The 19,647-nt window shown below is 39.7% G+C and overlaps 1 protein-coding gene across 1 annotated transcript in view; it reads left to right on the top strand.

Annotated features, from left to right (window-relative positions):
- The window catches only part of atrnl1b (attractin-like 1b), a 101,038-nt gene that overhangs the window by 53,603 nt on the left and 27,788 nt on the right, over positions 1–19,647 (top strand). The window contains exons 25-26 of the mRNA XM_046853046.1: positions 4,920–4,981; positions 14,138–14,216. Coding sequence (XP_046709002.1) covers positions 4,920–4,981; positions 14,138–14,216 — 141 coding nt within the window. The remainder of the gene's footprint in view (positions 1–4,919; positions 4,982–14,137; positions 14,217–19,647) is intronic.

Below are 19,647 nucleotides of genomic sequence, written 5' to 3'. Positions count from 1 at the left end.
AGCTGGAGCATGCTCTCCTCTCCACCCTTTACTTTAATGCCCATGTAGGGTTGAGTGGAAAGCCTGGGGATGGTTGGCATCAGCTTCAGGTAACAGTAGGGCATGTGAAGGTTCGAGCGATTCAGGATTGTGGTCAGAGCTTGACCAAGTGGAACAGATGTAGATGCGATCTGGCACTGTGGCCTTAACAGATCTGACCTCCAGTGAGAAAGCTTCTGTCAGACATGGTTAGCATGCAGGCTTTAACCTGAAGTATCACAGTCATGTGTCTCGTTTGGATTTTTTTTTCTTATTAATCAAAGATTATGTATGAAAATTCTAATTTGGTATAAATTGTTTATGCCTGTAGTTAAGTGTTGAATCAAAAGATGTTTTGGGCGAACCGATGTTGTTAGCAGGATGTACAAACAGCAGCTTTGTGTTAAAACTCGATCTACATCATCACAGGTCACCACTACAGCTCTGTCTGTGTCCTGATAAATTTCAAATGTTCAACCTTTTCAAATATTCGATTTGTGCTGCCACCATCATCTCTCTCTTCTTTTGTTGAAAGCCGACTCTTTTTTTCACATAGCGATTATCTTTAAATTACAGAATTATTTTAGTGTGTTTTAGGGAAAGTTATAATTATAAACATTTCTCTGGTTTTTAAATGTTTTATTTAAAGCAATTATTTCACACTTTTTTTTGTTAGTTTAGAGTTTTGCTGCTGTGTCGAATAGCCAACAGGATTTTAAAATGTTATGGCCTGTATTTATGTAGATTCAAGGATTTTTTTTTTTTTGCTTCAAACAGCTTCTGTAAATAAATGTCTTTCGCACTCCTGAGCAGCGTTGGCTCCATCACCCAGAGGATTATGCATCAGACTGATCAGAGGAGATTATTTTTTATTACGCAATCGAGCTGTATTTTAAAATGATCAAGTCCTGTGTGTTTTCTGAAGATAATATTTCTCTTGTTATTACTGCTTGTAAGATGACTTCTTTAAAACTTGCTGACATTTTTCTGCACATCATTATAGCTAGAAATAGATTATTTTGCATTAATGTTTTGAAATCTTAAGCGCATGTAAGACATTTCTGCAATAAGCTTCATCACCTGAGATACTATATAGACAAATATATAGACACTATAGACAAAATGTTTTGTGGACACCTGACCATAAGATTTGTTTTTGCTTTTTGAATATTGCATTGCACATTTTGTCCCTTTTTGATGTTTTATTAATTGCTGCACTTCAAATTATAATTGGGCTTTGTGTGTGAAACAGCATGGATTCACACAGTTATGTGCTCATGCACTTTTCAAAAAATGAAATGCCCCGTCGCTTGTATCAGGCTTACGGAGTTAATGCTGTTCTTTTGTCTCTGCACGTAAAATTAGAAATGCCGTCTAATTATTTATACGCACCACATGGACAAAAGCTTGTGGACACCTGACCATAATCTTTGTCTCCTCCCATTTTACATTCATGCTCAATTTGCTGTTGTAACAACCTCCATTCTTCTGAGATGATGTTCTACTACAGTGTTCTTGTGGAGATTTGTTCTCATTCAGCCACAGGGGTGTTGGTAAAGTCAGGAACTGATGAAGGGTAAGGAGGTCTGGGGTGCAGTCAGCGTTCCAATTCATCCCAAAGATGTTCAGGTTTAAGGTCAGAGCTCTATAGCAGGCTAATCAAGATCATCTACTCCAACCCATGTGAACCAGACCTTATTTGCTCTGCATCCTGGTTTGGGTCTCAGAGTTCAACTAAGGAAAAAAGTTCATTGGTTCACATCCAAAGGTGATATATATAACTGCATGTCTCCAACAGTTTAAGGAGGAACCACATATGGATGGGGAGAAGAGCTCAGTGGTTAATTTCAGAAGGTTGGGGGCTCAAGCCCCGGTATCGCCAAACTGCCACTCTTGGGGCCCTTGAGCAAGGTCATTAACCTTCTGTGCTCCAGGAGCGCTGTATCGTGGATCATGGCTGACCCTGCGCTCTGACCCTGCGCTCTGACCCCAGCTTCTTAATATCACTAAGAATTTCACTATGCTGTAAAATACATGTGACAAGTATAAAGCACCTTTTTCACCTTTATCTTTAGAAAAGTCCGATGTAACTGTAACTGACGTAGGGGACACACAAGTGCAGGAGTTCACACATGAGAACTGTGGACTGTGATGTAAAGAGGTAGAGTAACATGGTTGTGTGGGGTAACCCAATCTGAAGCTTTAAGACACAGCAAACAGTAGCCACAGCTTAATGCTATGAGCATCTCATTCTACCGAGATGAGGTAATTCAATGAGGTACACACACACACACATACACACACTCTCTCTCTCTCTCTCTCTCTCTCTCTCTCTCTCTCTCAATGATTCCCACCGAATGTTGTGCCATTCCTAGAACCGTGGTTATGTGGTTATGACTGTTTTAACTGTGAATAATCAGAATCCAGCTGTGAAACTGATGAGAAAACCTGACAGTTCTTGTAGATGCGAGTGTGAGTGTTTAGAGAAGCTCATCAGCGTGCCTACGCCTTGATGTGTGCACGTCTTCAGTAACACGCTGTGTTTAGTTACCGTGTGATTACTCTCCCCCTTTTCCCTTTAAACTGTTCTGTATTGTCGCACATACTGTAGGTTCACGCTGTTCAGCGTGTCAGGCAGAGGGTTAAACCACTACTGAGCGAGCACTGAGCCAGAGGGTGACCCTCAGTGACAAGACGATAAATGATTCGCCTTTAACAGCAAGCCATTAGCCTTGATTTTAAATAATTCAGAACACATGATATTTAGCCCCCCTCTCTCTCTCTTTTTTTCCCCTCACGTAACCTTTATTTGTTTACATGGAGCTAAGATACACTATATGGTCAAAAGTATTGGGACACATGTGTTTATTTTTATTTATTTATTTATTTATTTTAAGCCATATGTGGTTCTTTCAATTGTACAAGATGTCTTTGGATGCAGAAGCATGAACTTTTCCCTTCGCCTTAGCTAGGAAAGCCAAACCTGTTCCAGCACGACAGTGTCCCTGTGCACAAATGAAGATATGCTTTACATGGTTTGGAATAAAAGATCTAGAATGACCTGATCTGACAATTATGGGATTAACCGGAATGCCGACGGCACCGCAGGCCTTCTCACTATACATCTGCACCTGACGTTACTAATGGCTGAATGAACACAAATCTATACACGAACACTCCAAAAGCTTGAAACACCTTCCCAGAAGAGTGGAGGTTATTATAACAGCAAATCGATAGTAAATGTGGAAATGGATGTTCAAAGGGCATATATGAATCAGGTGTCCACAAACTTTTGTCCTGGTAGAAGCGACCAGCCCATGGAGCACTGTATCTTAGAGTGAGATTCATGATGCCATCAGTATCTCGGCCCCTCTGTTTTTTATTGAAACTACTTTATTAGTTTTATGATTGCTGACAAATTTTAAAGTTTGTATGTGCACAGACCATTTCCTTTAAAAGTAATATGGAATATCTTGAACTTTCTTTTGAACTTTTATTAAAAAACATAATAATAATGATACATTTTAAATTGTCTTGTATTTTTTTAAGTAAAATGTTGAAGGATGCTCATCTTCATGACGGGTGTTAATTCCGTACTGTATTACACACCAGTCACATGGTTAGTTCTGATTTACTTTACACAGATTTTGTTAGTCAGGATCAGTCCCCTTCTTGCATTCCCATTTGACAATTTGTGCTTTCAAAATGAGCACAGAGTGCACATTGAACTCGGTGTCCTGTGGAATCAGTGTTATCTCCTGATAGGATGTACCTCAGTGTGGAATTATAGAACCGACGTGGCCTTTTCTCCTCGAGGCGTTTCTGTCTGACCTTTCTTGCAGCAGAGCATTATCACACAAGCGTAACCTGCTTTCTCCAGCCAGTGACATCTGCTGGACATCTGTCCCAAAGGTGCAGGCAGCAGGCTGCAGTGTGTAACTGCCCTTTTCTAATTTGGTCACTCTTTTCAAGTCTGTTTGCTCTAGAGATGGCTCGGCCCTAATGGAGTGTTAACTTTTCCCCGCCGTCCCCACTGGAACTGTGACTGGGCCAAGTGCCTAATGAAATGAATGAGATCTTTTAAAAGCCTGGCCATAGCACTATTGTTACATTATTCATCCACTGGCTCAGGGTGACTTACATTTGGAACGTGAATCCATTTGTTCTTTTGGGTTTTTTTTTTTTTTTTTGTGCTTGGTATTTATCCGGACAATTTAGCGCCCTGCCTCATGGGATGCTGTGCCAGTGATCTGTGTGTGTGTTTGACATCGTGCTTGTCAGGGTGGTGATGCTGATTTAATGCTGCTGCCGTGCTTATTGTCGATACAGCGGTGGCGTTTGCCGTTAAACATCTTAACCGTCTTGTTTGAACCTACCAGGGAACCTCACCCCCAAAACCCCAAAGCGTGCATATTGAAGATCAAACAACATTGCACAAACATAGCAATTACTGTCAGCCATAACCTTGAGTCAGCTGAAGGGGTTTGGACTTTCTTCCTCTCTTCTATAGTCAATCGAAATCTAATCCAGGCCATCAGTCATTTTCAAAGCTTCCTTCCAGCTATGAACCGACACACTGCGGTCCATTAAAACAGGTGGAATTAGAAGCTTTTATCTTGTAGTGTCACTCGTTCTCTATCTGATCCTGGTATAACAGTGATACACTAGACCACAAGCCCACAACAGGGAACTTATAAGGAATCTACCTGAGGGTTTATGCAGTTTGGTATCTTTCAATTGCTGTTAATGGCAGAAATGTGACAAGCACCTCGTTTAGGGATTGAGAACTGTATCAGGTCTTCAAAATCTCTTCAGGCACATATGACACTGTTTCATAAACTATTTTCACACTTATGCTTATGCCCATGTCCAAACTGAACCTTTCTTCGTCCCTTTTACAGATCGCCTTCTCGCAGCACAACAGCATCATGGACCTGGTGCAGTTCTTTGTGACTTTTTTCAGGTGAGTCTACCACCACCACTTCCCCCCCCACCCCCCTCCCCCCTTGCCTTCCAGAGCCATTCTGTTCTGGCAGTGATGAGGGCAGGTCAAGTCTAAGGTCTGTTCATTTGTTAAATCAATCAGAACCAAATCAGCAGCCTGCCTTAACTCATTTCCTCAGCGACTTGATTCGCCTAATGACCTGTTCTTTCTGGATTAGTAGGTAGATGCTAAAGCAATTGACCAACTGTCCTCAGCACTCTAGCAACTTCACATCGCCCAATCTAACATTTAAAGCGTGTCCAAAACAAACAAGGACTTGGATTTCAATGCGTGTGTCTGCTCACTTAAATGAAAATGCAATTAAGCAAGGAATAAAACATGACAGGTGTGTTATAGGAAAATAAGCAGTGACATGGTGGTGTGACGTGAGCACCCCGAAGCGGATTTATTTTCCACCACCTCCAATGATGTTTTATTCCTCTTACCCTATGTTCAGAATAGCAAGAGGCTAGTCACTGGTGTTGATTGTATTTTGCCTTGTGAGTGTGTGGCATCCTCTTACTGCAGGTGTACTGTTCAGCATTTATTTCCAGCTGTGTCGAGAAAACGGTTGTACACGCAATTCGCTACAGGGTTCCTACGCATTTTGGAAAAGTATGAAGAAGTATGGAATTCAATTTGAGTGATTTCCAGGTCTGGATTAGTATAGAAAAAAGAACACTGAGTATAAAAAAATATTTCAGTTTCTATTCTATTGCCCTTTGCATTTTTTCTAAAATATAAAATGAAGAATTTGTCAACATCTCTTTTCTAAAACAAAGGCTACTTTTATTCATTTCCCAAAAGTTGCTCTTCCACATTAAAACGCATGAAAACACTTAAGTCCCTGTACCGTGCATGAGCAAAATGTAAGACGCTTCAACCTGCGTCATTACCCTCTGCCGTTTATATACTTTCTGGCTCTTTAAAACATCATGGTGACACAGTGACTGAAAATGTGTCATCGTTTTCGAAAGTCGACGTGAAAATGGCATGTTCAAATGTGTTTTCGTTAACTGAAAACGCCGTCTCTGTGGGGACAAAAGGCCAAAACAGAGAGAAAAATATGCGTTGTCAAACGAAGCGCATTAGTGTGGACATGACCAAAAGGTTTTTTTCATAGAGGTAGGAGCAGACTCTCAGCGCTGCCAAAAGACTGGCGCTAGACTGGATCTGCACTGCTGTGGTTGGTTGTTATATTGTGAGGCAGCAGTTGCCATGACAGTACAGCACCCCATGTGAAATACAGTGCTACAGTGCTAAAGTTGGAATTTAAATTCATTATTTCAGATGTTAAATATGGTCTTAAAATCTGATATTGAATTTTGAAATCAAAAATGTGTAGGAAAGTATAAATTCAATAAGTGTGAAAAGTGTGTACACATTTGCATGTTCTTTGGGCATTTTTAAAGCCCAAAGACCTTTTTATTTTCACTCTACACCTTTTACACAAATATCTTTACTTTCTGCTTCTTACATTTTTTTAAACGAGGGCCCAAATGTAGCAGCTTTGGTGGCATGCTCAAGGGCCCAAGAGTGGCAGCTTGGTGATACTGGGCTCGAACCCCTGACCTTCTGATCAGTAACCCAGAGCTTTAACCACTGAGCTACCACTTCCAATGAGGATGAGGTCAGAGGGAGTCAGCGATGTAAACATGACTGATAACAGAGACACTACCGATCACCTGATCATCATCATTATATTTTCTCTGCTTGTGTTCTATATAGTGGCTGTATACATTCATTAGTTGATCAAATGTATAATACTTTATATTAAAATATTCATATAATGTGAAGTTCAGTTACCAGCGTGACACTAAAACAGGTAGTGGTAATGGCTACTTTTTACTTAAGTACATGCCAGAGCTCAAACTACTTTACTTTAAACTTAAGTAGAAAAGTATAGTCAGTACTTTAACATGAGTATCTGTACTTCTACTTGAGTGAAGGATGTGTGTACTTTTGCCATCTCTGTGCCAGAGTGTGTGTAAATTCTCTGGAATGGTTTGGCTTCCCAACGAGGAAGTTCCTCATTTATAGCTCCAGGTTCCTTCACAAACCTGTGTAGGTTACGCCATATAGAAATTATATGGATGGATGCACCAGCTTCGTTAACATTTTATATATATGCATTAATTGTTATCTCTTGCTAATATTTAAATTAGTTTGATGATCTGAAGCATTAAATTGTGATAAGCATGCACAAAAAAAGAAATCAGGACTGTATATGTGGAAGTTTTTTCCAGGTTTTTTCTTATGTATGCATGATGAGATAAAACCACGACTATACGTTTTTTCTTCCGTTTATGTCTCGTATCAATACAGGAAATGACAAATTGCATGTAGGAACTGTTGGAGGCAAGTGGTGAGGAATTTGTGATTGGGAATAAAGGGATTTAAGCTGGAAAACACTTTACTGTCAAATTAAGAATGACTTAAATTCTGTACATCCCTGTGACCGAGCTGTTACTATAGAAATGATAACAGGAGAGTAAGTGCATTTATATAAACCTGTGATTTCCTTTGCAGCTGTTATATCTGTGCAGTTATAGAGAATACACACACACACACACACACACACACACACACACACACACACACACACACACAGGGTTATTATTTACCTCCCACTGCCAATGCAGTCTCTCTGTTTATTTTTTCAGATATCTTTTATCTTGTTTTACACAAACAGTGTTTGAAAGTAATCTTGCTTTCATCCAGCTGTCACGAGTTACACATCGAAAATGACGTGATTTTACTCTGAATACAGGACACGTCTGATTACATTTTCTGTTTCTGTCTCCATCTGCTCTATTTCACATGGTTGTGTGTCAAACCTTGTCACATAACAAGCTTTCATCTGAACGAGCCTGAATCCATTGGTGGTGCGTGTGTGAGTGATACCGTATCCTGGAAGTGGGTGGTGCGGTGATACAGTGGGTAGATTCTTTTTGGCTAACAGCTCCAGGGTTTTTCGGTTCAGTCCTGAGCTCGAGTTTCTGCCTGTGCAGAGTTTTGTAATGTTTTCCCTATGTGGGGGTTTCTAAGGGGGTCTTTGGTGTCCTCCAGCATCAGGATTAGATACAGTAAGTTGTGTGTGCATGCTTGTGTGGGGAACCCTGACATGACTTGACCTTCAATCCAGAATGTATTCTACACCACAGTTCTGAGCAGCATAAAGCAGTTAATAAAAAAGTGAATGCTGGACGGAGAGACCACGTCAACTAAACATCTTTCCAGTGCTGACGACAATAAGCAAGTGTTTGTGTCATCAATCACTTTTTTTTTCTGCTCGCTATACACACACCTACTGTTCCCTTTTTTTTTTTGTCTGGTTTTCTTCCAGCCTACGCAGCTACAATCCAAAACAATAGCTGAGTATTACTTTATACGATGCCTTTTACCGTCTGTCAGATGACCTCTTACACTGATTCGCAAGTACCTATTAAATGTATAAAATGTAATTATTTATTTTTAGTGATTATAATTTTACCGCTTACCCAAAGACAGCACTCGAGCATTAAGAGAGCGCCTCTAATGAAAATGTGCTGTTTTAATTACGACTCAGACATTTTATAACCTGAAATTAGCCAGTGTTTAACAGGGTGAGCTCCATTTTCCTGTCGGGATGGCTTTTTAACAGTCACTTAGTCATTTCTGTTAGTTAATGCATTAGTTCAGTTTCTAGAGCCATTTGTCTGTGTTTGTCGCTCAGCTCGTGTTGTCGAGGCTTCTGAGTTCAAGAGCACTTTCCTATCAGGGTATGATGCTGCAGACTTGTTCTTTTCCTGGTTTCTCTTTTCTTGCATAGAAACCTGCTCTTACTTAGCGTTGCATTGCTTTGCTTTGTACCACTGCCGCTGGCATTTCTAGTATTGAATCTTTTTCTTTTTTTCTTTCTTTTTTTTTTTTTTTAACACATGCTCGAATGGAGTCTGAGGTTATGGCTTAGCACTCAACCGCCTCAGTAACTGATGTTCTCTGTTCAGTGCTACTCCCGTGACACAAAAGCTGAGGGCGATAAAGGTTTCGGTTTTTTATTTCTTTTAAACTTATTCTGGCTCCGAGACTAGAACCATGAAACTATCTTTTCTATTAATTTATCTCCGAGCTATGCAGCAAAACGTCCACGTTTTTAGTTTTATATCATAATTCATTAAACTATTTATTACTTGTTCCCATAAAGCTTTCTAATTTCATCCCTACAACATGGATATAATGAGCCTTTATTACTAAAGGTTTATGACTGTGCAGGGATTTCAGAATGTTGTGCATGAGAGCAGAAAAAGCCGCATCGATATTTCTTTGAAGATGCATATTTGCGATGAAGAGATGGGGGTTTATGGGTAAAATAAGGCTGCAGAAGTAAAAATGGAGGTCACTGCAAGATGAATTTCACTAATGATCCAGTGCGGAGACTCTCGAGCTTTTTTTTTTTTTTTTTTTTGCGAACAGGAATTTATTTATTTATATTTTCTGTGTTCAATAAACTCCATTGAGCCCCTCATGAAAATATCTTTTTTTTCTTATCATAGTCCAACTATTTAAATATGGGGCTCATTATTTACATTTGTACAATAATATTCAGGATATTCATATATGCGCTTTATTTCTGGATTTCCACATTGAGTTCAGTTTCTTGTTTATTTAGAAGTTAGGTCCTGGCTTTAACAGGCCTCACCCCTGGCCTTCCAAATGCGTTTTCAGTGACCTCTAGGTTTCCGCTGGAGGAGGAATGTCACACATTTCTTACATCAGTCTTTTGCCTTCTGCTCCATTTATTTTTAGGCAGAAATCTTCTGTGAATCATATCTTGTGTACTTTTACGAGTTGTTATAAAAATAGTAATAAGTTTTAATTGTGTAGTCTGGTGATGAGAGAGAGAATAAAAAAGAGGTATAAAAAGCATCTGCTTTCATCTCTGTGGTTATAATAGCATCATTATGACTGTTATTGCACACGTGTTGTTTTATTACAATAACAAAGTATTTTAAACAACACACGTGCAATAACAGTTATTCAAAAACTGTGCAATATTACCTGTGTGCAATATGGCTGATAGCGTAACTACTTACTCGTGGTCTCTTTTTTTTCTTCTTTTTGTATTTATACATTGTGTTGTATGTGTGTGTGTGTGTGTGTGTGTGTGTGTGTATATATATATATATATATATATATATATATATATATATATATATATATATACTGTATACTGTATACTACAGTGGAACCCGGTTATGTCGATGTCCTAGGGGGTCGCCAAAAAGCATTGAGGTAATCGATGATCGAGATAAACGAAAATCAAAATGGCGGCAATATATTAACGTGCTTAAAATTTCTTTATATACATGATGTGCGTTAATAAATGAGAATGTGCATGCACGTGTTTTTGAAGGGTTTTTTTACACACCAGCGTTGCCGTGATTTGTTTGATGAAGGCATGCTATAAAAATACATACAGTACATGTTTATCTGTCAGGAATCCACCTGCCACGCCCCTTCGCCCCTTCAGCGTGTCAGGTGCTTTCGCCGCTTTCTCTGAAGCTCCGGCTTCAATCGCGCACATATGGTGCTCGTTTATCATCATCACCAGCTCCTATTTAAACTTCCACACTCTCACTGTCCGTTATTGGTGGTATATGTTGGTTCACGGCGGTCGTTGTTATCGCGCATGCGTTTCGATGCGTGCCTTCCCACGGCACTCTCTCAACGGCTGCTCTTTTCTTCCCAAAGCCGCGCCGCGCCCCTACTAACACTACGAACACTAGCACTAAATAACAGCAGAGATTTACCAGTGTACAATACATCACCTGTAGCATCTGTAAGGCTTGATTTTTCCGCCACTTCCGCCACGAGATATCAGGGTTCAACCATAATAGGGTTGTCGAGGTATCCGAGGGCGAGATAACCGGGTTCCACTGTATATTATGTCTCTATACTTTTATATATTTATATAAATTTATTTATATATACATTTTCTTTGCTGCTGAACCAGAGACATTTCCCCACTGTGGGACGAATGAAGGTTTATCTTATCTTTTCTTATTACATTAGTGCAACAGATCTCTATTTGCACCACATCCTGTGCCTCTGACTTTATGGTAACAGTGGAGGAGTCGGGTGTTCCTGTACTTGTATTAGTATAGTGTTGGGGTGCATTTGTGTTCACACTGCGAAGATGATGTAGTTATTTGCGTCCCAGTCCACCTCCGAACGTGTTTTTCTAGACGTATTCGACCATGTTTATATTTAGTGATGTTCCACCTATGAGCCAGTTACCCAAAGGGCACGGTGTAAACAAGTAAGGATTAAACTCTTCTTTTTTCCTTAAAGTGACCAGTAAATAACTATAAGAAGTCAATTATAAATATAATGACTTTGATAATAGGACATTGTAATTTCTACCAGTGTAACAAATTAAAAAAAGATGACGGACCCCATGGCGAAACACACCAATTTGTCACCCGCTGCTGCTTTTCTGTTGCTCATGTTTGTTGTGATCTGGTGATTCTGTCACATTACTGGCTAAAGCATGATCCTGAACTCTTTCCTCAGAGGTGATCAGGTTTCTCTTTCTGCTCTCCATCCTCCCTGGTTTATACTCTCCCCAGCCCTCGTGCGCGGAAGTTTCCCAGATTCTCCCACATCCGCAGCAGTTAGAAGAGAGAGAACTTTTTAATTGTGGTATTTCTTTGATTAATTCTGATTCCAGGTGCAACTGTAAAGGGGATTAAATCCTGTTTGCTGTTTAAAAAGCGGAGGATGAAAAGGGACAGATATAAAGAGGGATTTCTCTCGCGCCGTTACTTAATTGAGCCATTCAAGTTTTCTTTCTTTTCCTTCGTCTCCAGTTCAGCATTATCTTCAAACGAGCCTGAGATGCCGTGCGTTTGAAAGCATTAAAGGGATTTCATCATTCGAGCTCCTCCTTTTCCCTTTTCCTATACGGACCATGAATTAATTTTTACTCAGAGATGTTTACGAATGCTCACATATCTCCACAAATACAGAGGCCAAAAACCAATTTGTCTGCGTTTCTCAGCTCCTTTACTGTTGCTCGCTTTTGAGGAGTTGCTTTTTGAAGCGCATCACTTGGTTTAACTGTTGACTGGGACCTTCAGGATGCGTCGCTTGATCTCAGGCACCTACAGATCCGTGGGGGTTTAGGGGTCTTTGTGGTACAAATTTATAGCTGGGACATTTTATATTATAATAATTGATGATCAACTATTCTCTGCATGGTTTCATGTTCATTTGTGAAAATGGGTTTTTCCACATCTTAAAAAGCCCTGTAGATCCTGTAGTGCATTAGCAACAGTTTCCTTTCATTCATTTGTTCCCTTGTTTGCATTGTGTAATGACCAGAATAGTGATCATCACTTAAGCAGCTTTGGTTGTGATAGAAACACGCATTCGACTGTACTGAATGTCTCCGCCTGCTGTAGGGTTATAATTTCACTTCGCTGGAGCTTAGAGGCACACACATGTTCGAGCATCGCAATGATCCTGTGCACAAAGCGAGCTCCATAAAGGGCATAGTTTTCGAAACTAGGAGTGAAAGCCCTAATCTCAGCCCACATCAAACATCTTTGGAATGAACAGGAACACCGATTGCACCCAGACCTACTCACCTGACGTCAGTGCCTGAGCCTCCTGATGAACTGAATGAGCACAAATCCACAGAGCTGCACTCCAAAATCTGATGGAAAAGCCTTCCTAGAAGTGTGAAAATCTGGAAATGTACATCCAGAAAGAAAATCTGTTGGTGTGATTGTAAGGTGTCTATAAACCTTTGGCCATATTGTGTATTTCTGCTGTGCACACAACACTCTCTGTACTAGTGGTATTTTCATCAATAAATTAAAGGCCTTGCCCTCCTAGCACTTCTCACCTCACACTGCACCATTCTCCCACTGTTTCTCAACCATTGCTTCACCATTTCTCAGGGTACTAGGAACATATGCTTTGAGACTCTTCTCCATCCTGGGACCTTCTCGGCGCAATAAATTTCCACTTGGTGTCCGAACAGCCGAGTGTCCGGCGGTCTTCAAACCGCTCTTCCAGCGATTCTATTTTCTCTTCCCAAAAAAAGTTTTAGGCTGATTGTATTCTTAGTCTGCGTCCTAATGAACCAGCATTACAATGATGGAGACTTCAAAGCACTTCTGTAAGTCGCTCTGGATAAGGGCGTCTGCCGAAAGCCGATAAGTAAATGCATGGGAAATTTGCCTGCCTACAAACTGCTTTCAAGCGAAATTCTTCGCAACTTTTAAAAACAGAATCTTGCAAGCCAGTGAGATTGTAACCCTCGACATGTTTAAGGCTCCAAAAGATATCAACGATTGATAACTACACTACATAAGTATTGGGACATGTGTTTTTTCCCCAAGCTGCTATCGCAAAGCTGAAGGTACGCAATTGTACAGGATGTTTTTGGATGCAGTACTATGAAATCTTTACTTCACTGCTCCTGTGCACAAATCCAGCTCCATGAAGATATGGGTTGGATTGGAAGATCTCCTGCTATAGAGCTCTGACCTCAACCCTATTGAGGAACCTTGGGGATGAATTGGAACACCGATTTCACCCCAGGCTTCCTCACATCACCTACGTCACTACCGGACTTTACTAACACCCTCGTGTCTGAATGAGCACAAATCTCCACTAAATCAAAAATTTAGCTGAACATCATCCCAGAAGAGTGGAGGGAATTATAAGAGGAAATTGGGACTAAATGTGGAATGCGATGCTCAGAAAGCACATGTATGTAGCAATATAGCGTATCTCAGTGTTCAGATGATCTTAATCTTGGTGGAATATCTGAAGCGGAGAATAACGTATAGGGAAAATAAATACTTTCATTCATACAACTTTCTCTCCATGACCTATAGAATGTGTCTTGTGACTCTATCGTAGGTAATTAATTACATGTTTATTAAACCTTTGTTTGTTCCTGATAAATATGGTTGTTTACTTGTAGTATTTATAAATTTGACACATGAATGAGCGAAAACAGAAAGACGTGGCAGAAGTTGTTCGAATGCAGCTTACCTGGATGTTGTTTTTATTATGTGCATGGTGTGTGTGAGAAATATCCCCTACATTTATCTAATATTGAGTATTTTTGTCCTGTAGCTGTTTTCTCTCGTTGCTGCTGGTGGCTGCAGTGGTGTGGAAGATCAAGCAGACGTGCTGGGCCTCGAGACGGAGAGAGGTACCTTCTACATAATTTATTTCTCATGTACACTTTTCATACACATCACGTTCAGAGATATAGTCACAAAGTATCGGAGAGGAGAACATCCCATTTCATCAAATGCGCCCCAACAATGTCATAAAGTCAATAATTGTGGAGCTCGCGTATACAATTAAAATGACGACGTCAGCAATATCATTGCGCCGCTTCGTCCTGAGGTACGCGACGCTCATCGTCTTAATTAGAGGTTCTGGGAACCAGTTAGCTGACAGGACACATCTAAAGCAGCGGTGACTGGTGAGAGGGAGGACAGCAGACGTCTGCAGCATGCGCTGGCTTTTGAAAGCTGAGTGTGTGATGCTGTAACGTGCAATAAACATGCCTTTCTTCAAGACATGTTCAAACACAAACCAACCCATTGCGGTTGCAAGGTAGCGTACGGCACCTTCACAGTGGTCAGTGTCATGCTCTCTGATTCAGTAGTTACTATCATAGCCCATGGAGCTGTGTTTGTGCGTTCGGTAGGCTGGAGCTGGCATTGGTAATCATCGGTTGATCTGTTGTGCTCTTTTGCTAATTGACATGTGAAGATAAACATGACTGATGACTGCAGTGATCCAGAACCATATTCATCTAAAGAATTAAAACCAATAAGGCCTAATGTGGGCAGATGGGCTTCAGCCATTAGCATTCCACTCGCTTTAACACTCCACTTCCCCTGTTCAGATCATCTGTTTGTTTCTGCCCTCCAGCATCCTCAAAAAAAAAGAAAGAAAAAAAATTTATCTTTTAATTTGAAATGATTGAAAAGCTTAAGCAGAGACACTCAGGGGGGGAAATGCCTGCTTCCGAAGATTTATTTTCTTGCTCTCTGTTTGTCTAAGTTTTGATCAAGAAAGAGTCAAGATGAAGTGCCCATCATTTTTTCATTTTCCCATGAATCACTCGTCAAGGTCGTGAAAGTCATTTGGCCTGTGCAAATTGCAGTAGTGTTTTAGTGCAGATCCATTATCGCATGTGTTTATGCTTCTCTCTGCTTCTAACCAGCGGTTATTTATGGGCCTTGTTCTTTAGCGCGTGGTTAATACTTGGCCACCTCGACTTTCTGCTGTCTCCTCTTGGCCCTCTGTTGTGCCTCGTTTGTCTCGGCTACTGTCTGACCATAAAAACGATGCGTGATGCAAGAGCAGGATGTGTTTCGAAATTTTCCTTCATGCAAAGGTTCTCCTGATAACGCTTCAGTCTGCGAGTTCAAACAGGCGAAACAACGAAGAGACCCTCAGCTTGGAGTTTATTCAGAGGACATCTTACCTATAAACCCAGGAAGTGACTTATTATTGTCAATCCGTTGCGGTGAGCAGTTACATTACTGCGAAATCCAGCCACTGCCTCATTTCAAGGTGGCTTTAATTAATCGCTTACCTTTTTTTTTTCGCTCAGTGTATTATATGAACTGACATTTGTGAGTAAAGCAAAAATAAATATTTCTTCTGCAGAAATAAAATGAAAGATAGTAGAATTCAGAAAACAAATGGATATCTTATGATTGGCACAAATATACGCTAAAGGTTTGCAGACACCCGATTGTAATACGCATTTGCTTATTTAAACATCTCAAGGGTGTTCAAGGTCAAAGCTCTGTAGCACTTATTTGTGGTTTCACCCCAAAACAACATACACAATATTGTGCCTCCAAATGTGTGCCATTGTTTACACTGTACGCTGCTAGTATTTTTGCACCTTTCCAATAAGATCATTTCAATTGCATTATGTAAGAACTTAAGGAAGTCTAGTGGAACCTCTTCCGAGAAGAGTAGAGCTTTTTATTATAGCAACAAACGGAGACTAAATGTGAAATGGGATGTACATGCAAATCTTATAGTCAGGTTTCCACAAACTGTTTGTCTTGTCTAGTGTATAAAGGAGATGGTACTGCTACTCCTTCTCAACAGAGTAAATGGCCACAATGCCTCTTGCGCTATGAAATGCCATTGTATCTATAATGTCTTTCCCCCGGGGCACGTTTTTGTCATATGGTGCAGTGCTAGAAAATGTTTCAGATAAACAGTGACACCGAATCAACTTGAAAACCCCTTCTCGTCAATCTGTTCATTTCACTTCCGAGTTTTCGTTTTGTGTTTATGAAGTGACATTAAATCAACATGGTATTTGTGTTTAATCAGTGGACCTTCAGAATCATATGCTCGCTCCTGAATATACGTCTCACGTGACGCTAACAAAAGGCAAAAATGAAAACATCCGCTTTCACGTGTTCATTTGTCAAATGACATCATTCGTATAACAAGATGAACGCAGCGTTCTTTTTATGTGAACTTGTGCGTGTGACCTTTCTTGGCTCATTCCTTTGCCTGTTCATCTTGCTGGGACTTTGTTGTCAAGGCGCACCGTGGTTGGGAATATCACAGGTTTATTAAGTAAAGAAAGCTGTGTTTTGCCTAATAATGGTTTGAAATGTTTTACAGCATTTGCTGACTTTTTAACATTAAATGTTAGATGTACATTTAAACATCCACATAAATAGCAAACTTAATGAGAACATTTTGAAAACCGCATTAATGAACCGAACTGCTTCACGCAGCTTACTTGCATACTTACACACTGCACATATAATCGTTTATAACGAATGTATAAAACACAACACAGCAGAGGGTAGAACAAAAGCAGCACCATTAATGTGTGCAAAAACATGTTTGAATTAATGTAATCAGATAAATAAGCTCGTTGTTCTCTGTATACATGCAAAATAGAGCAGAAGGAAGGATGGATGGAAAACGTCAAACATGTTCAGATTAAAAATGAGACCAAAAAAAGACAAGTTGGATCCAGAGGTAACACATGTATATTGACTTAAAAAAAAAACAAAAAACAAACAAACAAACAAGGACTACTATAATACACCTGCACCTTCCACTGATGAAATATTAAATTTTTTTTATTACATGTCCCGATTATACAAAAATATTGGGACACCTGACTATTCCACTCTTCTTCCTCACATTTGGAGGCACACAATTATTTAGTCTCTGAATGCGGATGAATACAATTTTCCCTCCACTTGTGCTCAGAGACTCAAACTTCTTCCAGCATGACAGCGTCCCTGTGTACAAAGCCAGATCCCTGAAGATCTCATTTTCATGGCCTGGAGTGGAAGATTTTGAGTGGCCTGCTGTAGAGCTCTGACACCTACTCTGTTGAACACCTACAGGTTGAATTTGAACGCTGACTGCACCCCAGGCCTCCTCACCCTACATCAGTACCTGCCTTAACTAACACCCTTGTTGCTAAATGAGAACAAATCTCCACAAATTCTCTACAAATCTCAGTGGAACATCTTATTATAAGTGCAAATAGGGACTTAATGTGGAACGGAAAAAAGGAACTGGTGATCGTGAATCGTTTAGGAATTAATAACTTTAAACAAATATAAACTCTATTGGGTTTATTGTATTGAATTTTGTATAGTCATGTAGTTTTAATTCGGAGTAGTTTGGAATTGCATGACTGTCGGTTTATAGCTCTGTGGGTTTTAGGAGACTCACTGCAGCCTCTGTTGTTCTGCAGCTGTAGTTTTTGGCTTTAGGCTTATCGCTGAGAATAGGATTTACCTCTGGTTTTCTAGCGGGGTAGCCCCTGTGGTAGTTTGATGTCCTTGCCTGACACTGAGCTGACACTCCAGCAGGTGATGAGTTGGTTTCTTTTTCATAGTCTATAGCTCTAAAGCTCAGTCAAAATGAATCCTGCAGTGTCCACAGCTTCACAGTCTGTCTGTCTAAATGAAAACGCAGTATATCCGAACAGTATTTGTTTTGTCATTGCTGTGTCCTGCTGTCACATTCCGAGTTGTCACGGAGGGGGCGGTGGGGGGCGTTGGGGGGGAGAGAATCAACGTATTTTTTATTATGCTAATAACACAACCTTTTTTTTTCACAGACTTGCGTTCTTATCTGTCTGTGAAATATAATTATTTTGCTGCTCCAAATCATCGATCGTCTGTAAACAAGGCAACTGTTGTCCTTGTTGTCCAAATTTTCATTTTACCTTCTTAGAAAGTGACATCTTAATAGCATGGTTTGTTACAGCAACATTTCAGGGAGGACAGGCACAATTATGTGCCATTAAAAGCCTTTATCTTGTTTATCAAGAGCAGACCTTTTTCTTTTTTATTATTATTATTATTTTTTTTTTAATTACTTGTATTTGTAGATTTTTATTTCACCTTGAAATGACCATCAGTCATAAAATATAAATATTCACTAAGAAAACCAATTGTATATTTTGAACAATATGCTATTGTAGAATAAATGTAGCAAATAAATATGAATACTAGCACATCCAAGCTATTTATCATATTCAGGTTCTTTTAGAATACATCTAGACCTGGGACTGTGTGTGAAAAAAGACTGGCTCAAGGGTCACAAGAACAGAAATATACCAGCGAGACATTCAGCTTTCTGTAGCTTTTTCCATTTCCTTTATTGCCACAGGGAAAGATCCTGTCCTATCGTGATGCATGTCTCATTGAAGAAGCTCTGAACTATTGTGTTTTCAGCAAACAGCAGTAGAACCATAATCTGACACTGGTCTTAAATACACGTCTTTGGTCAGTGTAAGCTGAATGAAAGAATGAATATATAAAAAAGCTGTATATGTTTCTATCGTGTCGTATTTAAACTGCTTACACCTCAGGTCTAATGCTGAAGTGACGAGAGTTACATTTTCTGCATCTTACAGGACAAGTGTGGCTATATCTGCCTTTTCAGAGATCCTGCCACAGCTGTTTTGAATCCAGACACACATTGACACTGTATGTAGGTGTCAGGTGATGAGGATGTTTGTGACAGGAGGCTCTATTGAAATGTTTTGTTGCTCAGCCTCATAGTGCAACACATCAAACTAGAGCTGTGGAGTGAAATGTTCAGCAGATGTAGATGTAGTGTTTTTTTTTTTTAATTAATATCAGTGTGTGTCCTGCAAGATTTATTTGCAAATGTTATCTCTGGTTTCAGGGCCGCTAGAGCCATGGGTCTAAATGAGGGGTCTGTGAAACATAAATAATTTAATAAATAAATAAATAAATAAATTTCTTTTTTATTGTAAGAGACCCGTCTTATTTTCTCTTGTATATTTGCTATTTGAGCTTTAATAAAGAAAAGGGACTGGGCAATGGTCTCACCCTTGCCTTTAGTAAAAGTGCTCCCTTTAAACTTTCACTTGAGTAAAAGTACAAAAGTATTTGCCTTCAAATGTACTCAAGTGTCCAAAGTACTACAAACCAAAAAAATCCAGAAATGTTGGAACCTTTTTTTTTTTTTTTTAATAAAATCAAAAGAAAAGTGTCATCACATGAGCCAAAATTGTATTCACAATAGAACATAGAGAACATGCATTTTTAAACTGAGACATTTTACACTTTGATGCACAAAATTAC

This window comes from Silurus meridionalis, chromosome 7 (assembly GCF_014805685.1).
Source record: "Silurus meridionalis isolate SWU-2019-XX chromosome 7, ASM1480568v1, whole genome shotgun sequence".
NCBI classification, from domain to species: domain Eukaryota; kingdom Metazoa; phylum Chordata; class Actinopteri; order Siluriformes; family Siluridae; genus Silurus; species Silurus meridionalis.
Note: the sequence above shows the minus strand (reverse complement) of the source record. Positions and strands in the feature narration are given on the sequence as shown.